This window comes from Leuresthes tenuis, unplaced genomic scaffold (assembly GCF_036924035.1).
Source record: "Leuresthes tenuis unplaced genomic scaffold, fLeuTen1.0.hap1 SCAF_13, whole genome shotgun sequence".
Lineage (NCBI taxonomy): Eukaryota > Metazoa > Chordata > Actinopteri > Atheriniformes > Atherinopsidae > Leuresthes > Leuresthes tenuis.
The window spans coordinates 21262589-21278905 of NW_027325367.1; the positions used below are offsets into that span (position 1 = coordinate 21262589).

General features: G+C 39.3%; 1 protein-coding gene across 1 annotated transcript; it reads right to left on the minus strand.

Moving 5' to 3' along the window:
- Positions 1–813: 813 nt before the first annotated feature.
- rpl7l1 (ribosomal protein L7-like 1) lies at positions 814–12561 on the minus strand. The gene is made up of 6 exons (XM_072362622.1): positions 12509–12561; positions 11570–11678; positions 11171–11334; positions 6471–6608; positions 6270–6379; positions 814–1231 (listed from the first exon to the last, which is right to left on the minus strand). Exons 1-6 carry the CDS (start codon positions 12520–12522, stop codon positions 1023–1025), a joined length of 744 nt encoding a protein of 247 aa, XP_072218723.1. The 5' UTR covers positions 12523–12561; the 3' UTR covers positions 814–1022.
- Positions 12562–16317: the final 3756 nt, after the last annotated feature.

Below are 16317 nucleotides of genomic sequence, written 5' to 3' on the forward strand. Positions count from 1 at the left end.
ATGCCTCACCAAATTTATTCTGACACTAAAGGACGATTATTGGGGAGGGGGGACGACGACGACTTACATAATAGGCGGTGACTCTTGTAATTCTCCAGTTTCAGATGAACATTTACTAAAAGTAATAACTGTAGTTTCTTCAGGACAACATATGAGAAATGCACTTGGTGTACAGAATCACACTATGGAGAAACAGCCACGCCAAATGGACACTTTGTTATAGTTTTATCACCATACAAATTTGCTGTTCAACAAACAGAACTGCTTTGGATGGCCTTCGCATGCCAGTTTTGTTTGGAAACAAAAGAACCAATAGCTCAGTAGCAGTACCCACTTCCAGGGGAGGTATTAACAGATTTAGCATATATTTTGGGTTCAGAATGCACTTACATCTGGTTCCTGCTGGGCCTAAAATTGTAAGATTCTAAACTTAATTTTTACTTACTTACTGAATGCCAAAACTTTTTGTAAAACACATTGTATTAACAGTTTTCTCATTGTTTAATCATAGAAGGGCATTTATTTTAGACGTCAACTTCTACAATGTAAATACATTTGTTGCAAGTGGGCTGTTAGCTCCTGAACAAAAAAACAACCCTCTAAAATATTGTTATCATTCTTACTCATGTAACAAATATAGGTCAACCCCATTGACATCCTCAGGAATGTTCCTGTATGTAATGCAAAAGTTTCCATGTCAAGAGAGATTTGATCACATTCTCGCCAAACTGCGCAAACACTTCAGTGTGGTCAGGGACACCATATAGCATGAATGAGTGCAAACCTCAAACAACATCGACAGAAAGAGACCACTTCGGGTTTTTTGAACCACATTTCAGCAACTTTTAAGTGTAAACTTAGAATTGCTATACAGACAGATTAATAAAATATGAAAAGATGAAACAATGAACTTCTTTTCCACAAAGAAAAGTAAAAAGCATGTTATCATCACTAGCATTTACTCCTCATCAAATATGGCACCCTCGAAGCTGGTAGAGTGTCCATCCTTAATGTATTTCCTCTCAGTTCAGTAGTCTGATGATGGTGTTGATATTCGCACCACGAAACCCTGGGTTTCCCAAGTCTTTCAGGAGCCCAGCTTTGTCCCTGGCAGCATGACGAGGTACAGACAGCTTGAAAGGCAACAGAAAGTTGTTGGCTGTCCGGAAGCTCTTACCAACTGAATGGATTTCGTGAATCAGGTCTTCCAAACAGATGATGCCATGCTTACCTGATGGAGAAGAGGAGAGAGGTGAGTGATAAGGAAAATATATTGCAGGATGATGGTGTTAGGGTCAGTCAAATTATTTTCTCTAAGCAACTAGGAGCATAACGTGCAAGTTTCAAAATTCAAGTTGCTTGTTCGTTTGTAAATTAAGCAATCTCAACTAAAAAAAAAAACTGAACAATCAAGTGTTTCCTCATAATCTTATCCTTATCATTTTCTAATAATTCCAAGTTTAAAATTACTTAACTACACAGCATCTAAGAAATTTCTTAAGTGTCCATTAAAAAAAATGCTGTAACTGTATTAAAATAATAATTTACATTCGTGTCTTTAAAGGCACATTAACTAATTTCCTGATTTATACAGGTACTGACCATGCATTTAAAACAATTTCACTATGAGTCATTTTTAAGAAGGCCTTAAAAGACATAACATACAAATTAAAAATCAAAATAGAGAAACTATTAACAAACTCCAACGGAGATCCTGACAACGATGTTATCAAACACCATGAAATAACATTTTACGTATTTTATATACATAAAGTATGTATCATCTGGAAAGTCACAGCTCTCCACTTTTCCCACAATATCCTATGTTACAGGCTTATTTCCCAAACCGAAATCTTATCTACACTGAACAAAAATATAAATGCAACACTTTTGTTTTTGCTCCCATTTTTCATGATCTGAACTCAAAGATCTAAAACATGTTCTACATACACAATAAATTTATTTCTTTCAAATATTGTTCACAAATCTGTCTAAATCTGTGTTAGTGAGCACTTCTCCTTTGCCAAGATAATCCATCCCACCTCACAGGTTTGGCATATCAAAATGCTGATTAGACAGCATGATCATTGCACAGGTGTACCTTAGGCTGGCCACAATAAAAGGCCACTCTGAAATGTACAGTTTTATTACACAGCACTATGCCACAGATGTCGCAAGTTTTGAGGGAGCGTGCAATTGGCATGCTGACTGCAGGAATGTCCACCAGAGCTGTTGCCCATGAAGTGAATGTTACCATAAGCCGTCTCCAAAGGCGTTTCAGGGAATCTGGCAGTACATTCAACCGGCCTCATAACCGCAGACCACGTGTAATCACACCAGCCCAGGACCTCCACAACCAGCATGTTCACCTCCAAGACTGTCTGAGACCAGCCACCCGGACAGCTGCTGAAACAATCAGTTTGCAAAACCAAAGAATATCTGCACAAACTGTCAGAAACTGTCTCAGGGAAGCTCATCGTCCCCATCAGGGTCTTGACATGACTGCAGGTCCTGACTGTAGGACCGACTTGAATGGGCAAATGCTCACAGTCGATGGTGTCTGGCACGTGGTAGAGGTGTTCCTTTCACGGATGAATCTTGGTTTTCACTGTTAGGGTAGATGGCAGACAGCGTGTGTGGAGTCGTGTAGGTGAGCGGTTTGCTGATGTTAGCGTTGTGGATTGAGTGGCACATGGTGGCGGTGGGGTTATGGTATGGGCAGCCGTATGTTATGGACAACGAACACAGGTGCATTTTATTGATGGCATTTTGAATGCAAAACGATACCGTGATGAGATCCTGAGGCCCATTGTTGTGCCATTCATCCACGACCATCAACTCATGCTACAGCATGATAATGCACGGCCCCATGTTGCAAGGATCTGTACACAATTCCTGGAAGTTGAAAACGTCCCAGTTCTTGCATGGCCAGCATACTCACCGGACATGTCACCCATGGAGCATATTTGGGATGTTCTGGATCGGGTATACGACAGCGTGTCCCAGTTCCCGCCAATATCCAGGAACTTCGCACAGCAATTGAAGAGGAGTGGACCAACATTCCACAATCAACAACCTGATAACTCTATGCGAAGGAGATGTGTTGCACTGCGTGAGGCAAACGGTGGTCACACCAGATACTGACTGGTTTCCTGATTCACCCCCCCAAAATAAAGCAAAACTGCACGTTTCAGAGTGGCCTTTTATTGTGGCCAGCCTAAGGCACACCTGTGCAATAATCATGCTGTCTAATCAGCATCTTGACATCCCAAACCTGTGAGGTGGGATGGACAAAATTTGAGAGAAATAGGTCTATTGTGTATGTAGAAGATGTTTTAGATCTTTGAGTTCAGCTCATGAAAAATGGGAGCAAAAACAAAAGTGTTGCTTATATTTTTGTTAAGTATACATATATAAAAAATCTACACACAATACCCCATAATGACAAAGTGAAACAAGTTTCTTTGAAACTTTTGCAAATTTATCACAAATAAAAAAAACAAAAATAAAACATTTACTTTGTTTAAGCACTTTTGGCATCAATCACTGCCTCAAGTCTTTTTGAGTATGATGCTACAAGCTTGGCACACCTATTTTTGGGTTGTCCCCCCTTCTTCTTTGCAGAACCTCTCAAGATCCATCAGCTTGGATGGGGAGCATCAGTGCACATTTTCATATCTCTCCAGATATTGTCAATGAGGTTCCAATCTAGGCTCTGGCTGGGCCACTTAAGGAAATACAGAGTTGTCCTGAAGTCACAGCCACCACCATGCTTCACGGTAGGTATGGTATTAGCCGGGTGATGATCAGTGCCTGGTTTCTTCCAGACATAAGGCTTGGCATTCAGGGCAAAGGGTTCAAGCTTCATTTTATCAGACCAGACAATTTTATTTCTCATGGTCTGAGTCTTTCAGGAGCCTTTTGGCAAACTCCAGGAGGGCTGTCATGTGCCTTTTACTGAAGAGTGGTTTACGTCTGGCCATTCCATCATACAGGCCTAATTGGTGGAGTGCTGCCGAACTGTTGGTCCTACTGGAAGTTTTTTGACTATTCACAGAGCTCTGTCAGAATGACCATTGGGTTGTTGGTCACCTCGCTGTCTAAGGCTCTTCAACCCAGATTGCTCAAATTGGACGGGCGACCAGCTCTAGGGAGAGTCATGGTGGTTCCAAACCTCTTCCATTTACAATGGAGGCTACAGTGTTCATGGGGATCTTCAATGCTGCAGCAATTTTTCTGCAGTCATCCCCAGATCTCAATACAATCCTGACTCAGGGGTTTACAGACAATTCCTTGGACTCCATGTCTTGGTTTGTGCTCTGACACGTACTGTCAACTATGGGATCTTTTATAGAACAGTGTGCGCTTTTCCAACTCATGACCAATCAACTAAATTTACCACAGGTGGACTGCAATACTCTTGAAGGATGATCAGTGGAAACAGGATGCACCTGAGCTCACTTTTGAGGGTCATGGCAAACGCTGAAAATACTTGTGTAAAGTTTTTATTTAAACTACATCTGCCAAAGTTCCAAACAAACTTGTTTCACTTTGCCATTATGGGGTACTACATGATTCTCCCAGCTTGTGCTGTAACACCTCTGCAGATGGTCCAGAAGGCAGTGGCGCGTCTGCTCTTCAATCAGCCTAGCTCGCAAGCCAGCGCTCCGCTGCCACTACGCACCCAAGAGGGATTGACGCCTGGCAGAGGACGGAGCAAAACAGTGGCGCAAAATAGATCACACACATATATACTGGATGAGAACCGATAAGGAACTGAATCGACAATGGAACGGGAATAGCTAGATTCTTAACAATTCCCATCCCTACTGTCACCCCTATCACCTCTGACATAGTCTGAATGGAATGTTATATCCTCATATGCAAGTCATTTGGATAAAAGCATCTGCTAAATGAAATGCATAAACATAAATGCATATATATATATATATATATGTGTGCTGATCAGCTGTCAAGACTCCACATAGGCAAGACTGCAGGTCCTGTTGGTGTCAGCCCAAGGGTACTCAAAGCATGTGCCCCTCAGCTCTGTGTAATAACACGTCTTGTGATGTGGACGACATCCTGCCTTGTTCCTGTGCCGAAGACGACATGATCTAGTGACGTCAAGGCACTCATTCATTTGCAATTCCTCTTCACCCTGTACACCACAGACTTCAATTATTGCACGGAGACCTGCCATCTTCAGAAGTTCTCGATTGACTCTGCAATAGTTGGATGTATCAGCAAAAGTGATGAGTATAGGAGACAACTTCGTCACATCGTGTGAGCCTAACCACCTGCAGGCATCGGTGACTCATTCTCATCCAGGGGGCCAGTGTGGATATCGTGCAGGATTACAAGTACCTGGGTGTTTACATTGACAATAAAGTGGATTGGGCTAAGAATACAGATGCCTTCTACAGAAAGGGCCAGAGTCCCCTCCACTTCCTGAGGTGACTGAGGTCGTTCAACATCTGCCAGACTTTGCTGAGGATGTTATATGAATCTGTGGTAGACAGTGCTGTTCTCTATGTTGTAGCATGCTGGGGCAGCAGTTTGAGGTTGGCTGACGCCAACATGCTCAACAGTCTGATCTGAAGGACCAGTGATGTTGTGGGGCTGAAGTTTGACTCTCTGGAGATGGTGTCACAGAGAAGGATGCTGTCAAGAGTCAAGGAGGATCCTAGACAACTCCCATCTGCTCCACAAAAGGCCAGTCAGACACAGGATCACCCTCAGCCAAAGACTCACTCCTGTGCAGACTGTACTGTTTCTGTGCAATACTAGTTTTTACTGGAGTGTACAATTGCAGCTATACTGCATATATTATACTATACACTATTTATATCATACTGTTATACTGGACATGATTGTGCTGCTGTATATGATTATGTTAATTTTAATTAATTTTGGTCATTTTCATTGCATCTTAATGTATATATTTCTGTGTTCTTATTACATATTATTTCCTTTGAATTCTGACAATTACCCCCCAGGGATTAAAGTTTTTCTGATTGTGATATATTATCCCCCGCCACCATTTTTAACCTACAAACTATAATTGAGGTGCATTATATGACAAGAAAAGAGCAGCCACAGCCACTTTCCTGCTGGAAAACCCCCCTCTAATACATCGTTATACATGCCAGTTTCAGTGTTCAATGGAGAATGGGTACAAGTGCTGGGCTTTGGAGTAAAAGAGTATGCCAGTTGTATGACTGAAACCTGAGCCTGACATAATTGTTAAAACAGTGGAATTGACATACCCATGTGCTGCTCAATGAAGGTGTTGTCTGTGAGGGGAACTCTCCTCCTGCCAATTCTGGTCTGACCTCTCTTCAGAATGAGCTCACGGACAGACTTCAAGTTGGGAAATCTGTTAGATCATCAGATGTATATTACTGTACATTAAACAACGCAGATTAAAACCTATCAATAACTTTTACATCATAACACTCATGACTCACCCCCAAGCCACATAGGGCTCCACTATCTTCATCATGGCAACGGAGGTTTTGTTAATTTTGACAAAAGCCCCACTGAAGATCTTCCTCAACCTCATCATCTGGACCACCTTCATCACTTTAGGGCTGACACCTTTAATCCTAACAGGACAGAAAAAAATTGACATAAAGATGCACAAGCTGCCTTTTTCTAGCCCAATTCAGATTTCTGTTCAATTCTGACCATTTCCAGTTTTCTAAGATCAGTGTTATATTTCAATTATGGTCAGGCATGAGATTATAGGTTGTACTCTAAATATCACTATTCTATAATTAAAACTGATGGCATACTTATGTTTATCATATCATCTTGAGACCAGGAAAAATAAAAATGTTGCAGTTTTAAGATTTTTTTTCCTGCATTAAATAATTGCCTTGGGTGAAAACAACACGCCACAACAATATTTCATGAAATGGCTGTTGCAGTGGACAATGGTATCAAGTGCCAAATTAATATTTCCTTTTATCCATTATCTTTTCTTCAGTTATGAGGGGAACAAGAAAATTATTTTATCAAACAAAAACAAATTTACTATGTAAAGCAGTTTATAGCTTTACTTGCCCATTATTCTTTTTATATTAACATCGAACATGAAAAAACGTTGAAAACAGTTGCTTGAACGTTTCTTGTTTTTGGCATTTTGTAAATTTCATGCCACACTTCAGATCCTGTCTTGAGTGGAGGAGCCTTCTCTTATTAATAGTTAGTGCTTGTCACATCACTTTCTTGTCTTGCACCAGATTATGCTTGAGAAATCAATTTCGCAGCCAACAGCAGCTTAAATTCAATGTACTGGAACAGGGGTGTCAAACTCAAGTACACAGTAGGGTAAAATTAAAGGAGTGGCCCAATGCGACTGGTAACAGGAGGTCGCTAATGAAGGTCAACAGAGGAGCGCTTGTGGGTCCTGATTGACACGCTAACGCCCCAGCAGAGTATTCTGGGATTGTAGTATTAGCAGTGGATTCTCTAACGGTAGGCTTGCTCTAGTAGACATTTGGTATTATCTTGCCGGCCATGTATGTTTATGTTTATGCATTTGGCAAACGCTTTTATCCAAAACGACTTACAGGTAGGCAGATAGGGTAAGGGGGTCTTGTCTAAGGATCCCTACTAGAGGTTGTACCTTTCATGCAGGGGATTTGAACCCAGATCTCCTACACAAAAGGTGACAATCATAATATATAATATAATCACATAATACTATCACAAATATAATTACACTGCAAGCCAAATGTGCCCTGAGTTTCACATCTATGTACTGGAAGATGTCCTTCCCATTTCCCTGAGGCCTGGTTATCTGATGTATACTGCTGTAAGTGAAAGAAAAAAAGAAAAAAAAAAAGGAAAAAAAACTGGAGCCGCTTTTTGGTGCGGCCTGACATCCAATAATATGCACATATCCATCCCTCCCGTGTCGGTATTGTACTCAGACACAACTGGAGGTCTGGAAACACTCAGTGGGTCTACATGATGAGATTAACTCGATTATAGCTATAGTTGGGTTATGCTCCTTATCTGAGCAAGTGTATTCTTTCTTACATGGCGATGAATGAATTGAATCACTGGCACAAAGCATGCAATACCACAGTAGATAAGTGTACCCATTTCAACTACCATATTCAACTTCCGGTTGACGTCTTCACCACCACCACCAAAACTCAGGCATTCGAGAAAGATGGCGAACGAAGAGCAAGATGAAGCTACATCCCTCTACATTTGTGATGGGCATGGTTATGGCACAAACGCGATGCACAACGGCACGTTCTCCATTGTGTTGTTTGTTTCTTTCTGACAGCAGCAACAACAACAGTAATATCGTCTCCTTCGACTTCCGGGTGACGATCGCAAAATTTTTTTTTTAAAAATCGAGCATGCGCAGAACGCTCGATCCGATCCACTATCGTCTCCAGGCACATTAAGTGGGCAATCGGATGGAGTTATCCCGGGGTCTTAATTCGATCGCAAGTAACCCGATCCGATTTCTTGTCGGATTAAGCTTGTTACATGAGCTGAATAACTCAATCTTATTGTAATTTAGCCATTAATCCGATTTCTGATCCGGTTTCCCAGGGAAAAACTGAAGTATGGGACAATGACCAGTAAGATGTATCATTGGTTGGATCTACAGACACATTTCTTGGTCTTGGTAGTTTACAACAGCCTTGTTAGACTCTTTCCAGCAGAGGTCTAACTTTCCACAGAAGATCATTCTTTTTTATCCTCTTCATACACAAGATAATTTCTGAACTTCTAAGCTCAGGAAGAGGGGCAACCTTGAAATGAGAAAAGTACAAAATAGCACATTACATTTTAATTTGAACAGCTAGTTCTCATTTCAAAATAAAGTTTTCTTACATAGTAAAACAAAATCTAATAAAAATATTGATCTAAATAAATATAAACACAGCAGAGCAAATCAAATACTTATTATACTTTGGTGCGAGCTGAATCTAAAATATATGAAAAAGCTAAAGGTATGAGAGTAATTATAGGGTATAGAGTAATTTACTGTGTAAACAGTCAGTATGTGCAGTAGCAGTATATCTGTGTTTTTACCCTAATTACAGGCAGACACTCCAAATTCAAAACTGAGTAGAAAGAACACCCACGGTTCAGGAACTGGCTAGAAGTATCAGATGTGCTTAGGGCATATTGCAAGTTTTGCAGGGAGTCTTTCGACATTGGCAACATGGGTGTCTCAGTTCTCAAGAGTCATGTACAAGGCCATATCAAGAGTGCTGGACAATTAACAACTGAGAGAAGAATGACAGAATTCATGAGCTTGACTCCTTCAAAAGACCCTGGAGAGGGAAAAAGCCATCTACCTAAGAACCACAAACAGCCACTGTACATAAGGAAAGTGTCAGTCATGGAAATATATCATTATAAGGGTGTAGTGCAGAAACACAAGGAACCCAAGCATTTTTTTCAAGCCAAGTTGTATTTGAAGCAGAGTCGCTAGGAAATCAAGACAGCCAAGTAACACTACTCATTCCACTCCAGCTCTGATATCTCCACCATTTTTAATTGGATGTTCCCAGACAGTGAGATTGCCAAACATTATTCATATAGTGCAACATTTTGGCTTAGTCCTTACTTTAAAGAGCAACAGATTGAAAATACATAGAAAGCACACTGTTATGTAGTATCTTTTGATGAAAGACTAAATAAAGAGACACAGACAGAGTTGGATGTTGTACTGGAATGAAAGTGAAGGGAGGGTTGTGGGACATTATTTTGATTCAGAGTTTATAGGACACACTCAAGCAGGGAAGCCTCTATAAAAAGTTAAGAGAGCCCTGTCACCACTTAATCCCACTAAGCTCTTACAGATCTCAATGGATGGGCCTGCAATCAACTGGAAGTTTCTGAGGATATTCCTAGAGGGCAAGAGCAAAGTGAACCTAGATGCACCAAAGGTGATCAATCTGGGAAGTTGTGGTTTGCATGTAGTGCATGCAAGTTTTCGAGCTAGAAAGCGAGAAACAGGGTAGAAGGTGGAAGATGTGCTCAGAGCTCTTTCGCATATTTTCCTTGACTCAACAGCCAGACAAGATGACTTCAGTGAGGTCACCAGAACAACTAAATGACGTTCTGTGCTCATCAATGAGTTGAAGATTCAGCAGTTGTCGAACAGGCAATAGACATGTGGCCAGCTGTGCAACAGTACATCAGAAGCCACCAGAAAAGCAAAAGTACCATCATCTGCATCCTACTATAAAGTAAAATGGGCCACCAATGACCCTCTTTTCTAGCAAAGCTCTAGTTTTTTGCATTTGCTGGAAGACAGCTGAAGCCATTTTTGGAGACATTACAGACAGATACGTCAATGGTGCCTTTCCAATCAAAAGAGCTCCAGTCCATCCTGAGATGCTTGCTTGCTTGCTTGAGAAGCAGCGAGATAATGAAGAAAGAGGCAGGCAAAACGTCAGTGAAAGTGGTAAATGCATATGTCGTCTGAAAAAGGGAGAGCCAGGAGCTCTCGCAAAATCTCTGGAAAAAAAAACTACAGGACAGTGTCAAGAAGCTAGAGTAACCAAGAAACTTTTTTTTTGGATGAACATCTTTATTTGAATTGTTTTGTTTTGCATTAACCTTTTTGCACTGCAGAATGACATTTTATTTTTACATTTATTATTCATTTATTAGTTATTTAGGCCAATTTATTTTTGCAGGGATTTTGATTTATATTTTGTTTGAGAAATGCAGGTGCCAGGTGTGTAAAGCAAACTGAGTTGTACAGTAAATTGATATCAAACAAAGGAAACTATTTTTGGGTGATTCATTGAATATATCACAACATTTCTAAGAATGTAAGAGTTTCTTTCAAACATAAGTTATAGTCTTAGACTGCACATCTTTTAAATCAAACATCTGGGGGACTGTCTGTTTATTGACTGCAGAAAACATGTCATTTAGCTTAAATGTGATCACAAAGAAAATAGAAAAATCTAGACTAGCATATGTATAATGTACCAACATGGTCCACTTGACTCCAGCCTAAATTTAAAAAAGCTAAAGGTAAGTTTGGAAGTTCCTTCATATTGGCTCCTTAACATACTACAGTTTTAAGGTTTTCTATCCAAGTATACTCATATTGTCAAATCTTAAAAAAAAAACAAAAACAAAACAAAAACGATGCCTCAGGCAAAGTACTCACTCTCTGATGCGCACTGCAAAAACCAACTTGTTCTTAGCAGGGGGCAAAGAAGCAGGTGGCCTGTGTTCAGCTCTACGAATGCGGTTCTCATCACGGTGCTTCTTGTGGCTATCTTTCAAGAAATCCTCCAAACGCTTGAATTTTAGAGGTTTGCCTCTTGATATCTGTAGTAACGTTTTTGTTAATGTACAGCAAGAAAAAAAAACATAGCCACTTAAATGAGAATACATTATATGCATTCCCTTTGAGTATTTTTCCATTTCACCAGCATATTTTGCTTCTTTCTGATAAAGTCAAGAGTGGGTTGACAGGTGAAAGATATTTTGCAGATAATTCAGGTGTATTTGACAAATCATGCAGCCATATAAAGCCAAGGAACACCTAATAGTTATCACTTACCTTTCTCTTCTCAAGCAGTGCAAGCTTGGCTTGTGTAGCCTTGATGGCGTGGTAAGCTTTCCTTTTCTTCAGGAGATATTCTGGAACTAACTTGATCGTCTTCTTCGATCTGATATTTGGGAGGGAGAGAGGGAGCAAACATTATGTCAAGGAAAGTTTTGCTGAAATAATTTTACTGCGGTCATAGTTCAAACTTTACACACTAGGTCAGGGGTCCCTCAAAGTGCCATTTAGACCCGTTTCCCACAGGAAAAAAAAGTACCGGGAGCCATTTTTTAGTGTGCTATATTTTCAAATGTATTTATTTTTTAAAAAAATATATAAAACCAATTAACTGCTAACGAAACGAAATCTTATTTCTGAAAGCAACAAAAACATTTTGAACTCCGAATAGGCGTTCCCCCTAACGGGAGTCGAAAAGCTCAATAAATCGCGTGCACATCGGCGGTTGATACGAATTTTTGATTTTTGAGCGACAAACATTACACGCGTCATTTTAATGGTGACCATAATCTTCAAATTTAAAATTACATTTGAAGAAAATAATTTTGAAATAAATACTTATTATTTATTTTCCAAAGCCACAAGAAATCGCAGCAGAGGGAGGAAAGAACCACACGATTGAGCGCTAAAAATCTCATTACATGACAACAAACGCACGACAACAAAACCAACATAAAAAGGCAGGTCATTTCCAAATAACATCTCTATTTACTAAATATCGCGTTGGCTATGTTGTGGATTTCCCTCGATAAAGTCAAATTGGTTCCATGTCAAATTAAGCACTATAATACCAACTTTTAAACCATCAACTTTATAAATACAGATCATTAATGACTAAGTACAGCTTGTACTTCCTCTAAACATTCCAAGCAACACAACAATGTACAAAACATTGCGGGATGGACTTAGATATACTTAAAGACTTAAAAATCATACTCAGCTTCAGCCATGATGTAAGAACTATCCGTCACAGGGTGATGACGACACAATCTTCTTCTTCTTCTTTGATGTTTAATGGCAGCTAGCATCCTTGGTGTTGCATATGCCGCCATCTACTGGACTAAATTTCTCTCTTTTTTTTTCCTTCTTATTTCTTCTTTTCTATATTCTTTTAATTATTCCAGTATTTACCAAGAATCTTATTGTTCTCCTCCCTTCCTTAGAGTTAGCAGATTCTACTATGTTTTTCAAATTATATTCTGTTATTCCTGCCCTCTGCAGCCCTATTTTCATTATTTCCCTCTCCCTTCCATATCTGGGACATGCTATCAACACATGTTCCACTGTTTCCTTCTCCCCACAGCTACACTGCCCAGTTGGATGTTTCCCCATTATCTTAAGTGTATTATTCAGTTTACAATGACCTATTCTTATCCTGCTAATAATTACTTGTTCTGTTCTGTTCTGTCCATAACACCCTGCCTCTCCTGCTACACTTTGTAATTTATATAAATGTCTTCCTTTTTCCTGATTCTTCCAATATTTATTCCACAGATTGTTTATTTCTTTCCATACTAAACTTTTCCCTTCTGTTTTTGATAATTTTACTTTCATTTCCACCACCTCTTTCTTTACTGCATCCTTAGCAGCTTTGTCTGCTTTTTCATTTCCATTTATTCCTACATGAGCTGGTACCCACATGAACACTATTTCCCTCCCCTGTTGCATTAACCTGGATGTTTTTAACTGTATTTCATATAAAATTTCCTGATGTGTTTTTGCTGTTCCGCTTTTAATACTTAAGAGTGATGAAAATGAATCGCTACATATAACTATTCTCCTATCCCTCACCCCCTCCATCCATTCAATTGCTATCAATATTGCACATAATTCTACTGCATATATACTTAAATGATCTGATGTTCTTTTTGAAATTGTCTTATTATAAATGGGAACCACCATTGCTGCTGCTGTTACTCCTGTTGTTCTTTGGACCCATCTGTATATATATACACATATTCTCCATATTTTTCCTCCACATAGTTATAAAATTCCTGCACTAGATCTGCTGTTTTATTTCTTTCCTTGATGTTCCACATGTTTAAGTCTACATTTGTTTCTTGTAGCATCCATTTTGGTATTACTGTCCACAGAACTGTTGGGCTGAATTCCATATGATGTATTTTTAGTTGTTCTGCTAAACCCTCACTGACCCACCCAAAACTCGTTTTTTTCCTCCTTCCCCTTTTCCCAGCACATCTCCAGAACTGTCTTTGCTGGATGTTCTTCTTTGTGTCCTTTTAAATTTATCCAGTAGTTGGCTATTAGCTGTTTTCTTCTGAGCCCTAGTGGCATTTCTCCTGCTTCAACCTGTAGTGAACATATTGGTGCTGTTTTTATTGCTCCGAGACAAGTTCTTAATGCTCTGGCTTGAATTATATCTATTTGCGAGAGAGTACTGATTTTGCTGCCGATCCATATCCCACACAACCGTAATCTATTCTAGACCTTATTAATGCTATGTATATATATTTTAATGCTGTAAAATCCGCACCCCACTCTAACCCAGCCAAACACCTCATAATATTCAATACTTTCTTACTTCTCTCTACAATTCCCTTCACATGCTCCCTCCATGTTAATCTAGAATCCATTATCATTCCTAAGAATCGAAAGCTGCTTACTCTCTCTAAGTTCTTTCTGTACAAGTTTAACTTTTTATTTTCACTAATTTTCTTTTTTGAGAAGAACATTACTTTACTTTTCTCCACTGAAAATTTAAAACCCCACTCTTCTCCCCATTTCTCCACTTGATTTATCCCTTCCTGTAGTTTCTTAACTATGTGATCTATGTTGCCTCCCCTCTTCCATAATGCCCCCTCATCTGCAAACAAAGGCCTTCCCATTCCTGCTGGTATACTGTCGAATATATCGTTTATCATTATTGTAAATAACGTAGGACTTATCACACTCCCCTGCGGTGTGCCATTCTCTACCACATAGCTCTCTGACACCTCCAACCCTATTTTAACTTGTATAACTCTTTCATTTAAAAAAATCCATAGTCCAGTTAAACATGTTTCCCTCAATTCCCATTCGATGCATTTTAATTAGCAATCCCTCTCTCCACAACATGTCATATGCCTTTTCCACATCAAAAAACACTGCTGCCACTGTTTCTCTATTTACTTGTGCTTTTCTTATATCATCTTCAATGCATACTACTGGATCAATAGTGCTCCGACCTCTTCTAAACCCACCCTGATGTCTAGTTACCAATCCCCTTATTTCTATATAATACATCATTCTTTCATTTATCATTCTTTCCATTATCTTACCTATATGGGATGTTAGTGCTATGGGCCTGTAATTTATTGTCTTACTATGATCTTTCCCCGGCTTCCTAATTGGTATTATTATTGCCTCCTTCCAACTTCGTGGTACTTTCCCCTCTTTCCAGACTTTATTGAATAATGTTAATATCTTTGTTAATCCCCCCTCACTTAAATGTTTGATCATAGTGTAACATATCCCATCTTTGCCTGGCGCACTCCTTCTTGTATTCTCTATTGCTCGTTTCATTTCTCTAATTGTAAATGGTACATCTATTTCGTTTTCTCTACTTTCTTTTCTTATTAACACCTCCCTGTTTTCGTCTCTCTTTTTCTTCCTTCCATTTCTTCCCTCAGTTAAATTATTTGAACTGTGAACTGCAACAAAATTTTTAACCATTAATTCCGCCTTTTCTTTGTTAGTTATAGCCACTTCCTCTCCAGAACTCAGGACTGGATAAGTCCAATCCTTCCTATCCCCACCCATTTTCCTCAACATTCCCCATACTTCTCCTATCTTAGTTTTGCTCCCAATCGATCCACAAAATTTCCTCCAATACGACCTCTTTGCTTGTCTTATTGTTTTCCTTACCATTGCTTGTGCTTGCTTATATTGAATCATGTGTTGAAAGTTATGGTATCTTTTAACTAATTTAAACGCTTTATTTCTACTTTTTATTGCTTGTTTACATTTTTCATCCCACCATGGTACTAACTTGTTTTTCTTTCTCCCTGAACTTTTAGGTATACATCTGTTTGCTGCTGATATGATCCCCTGCTTTATGTCCCTCTCCATCATTTCCACCTCCACATTATCATTAACCCGATCCAGATTTTTTTTCACTTTCCTTTGTAAACTCTTTCCAATTTGCTTTTTCTAAGATCCATCTTCCCCCTACTCTCTCCGTGTCCTGTACTGTCTCTATATTTATTTTATTATATATAGGGTAGTGATCACTTCCTATGGTCCCTTTTTGATACACATTCCAGTCACACAGTGGTGCTAATACATTCGTCACTATTGTCAGGTCTATAGCCGACTCCTTCCCAGCATTTACATCTATCCTTGTCCCTCTTCCATCATTCACACAAACCAGATTCTGTCCATCTAACATTTCTTCTACTATTTCTCCATTACTGTCATTTTTCTCACTCCCCCACAATGTATTATGAGCATTAAAATCTCCACACCACACTGTATTTCCATTGCTCTTGCCCTCCATTTCTTCCAGTTTCTTTATATCCAACTTCCTGCATGGGTTATAAAAATTTATTATTGCCAACTTTCTCTTCCCTATCCATATTTCTATTATAATAGTCTCCATCTCAACTCCAATATCGATAACCCTATAAGGAATGCCCTCTTTAACAAACGTGACACACCCACCTCCTACCCCTTCTTCCCTGTCCCTTCTGACTGCCATGTATCCTGTGATAATAAAATCTAAATTTGGTTTTAACCATGATTCCTGT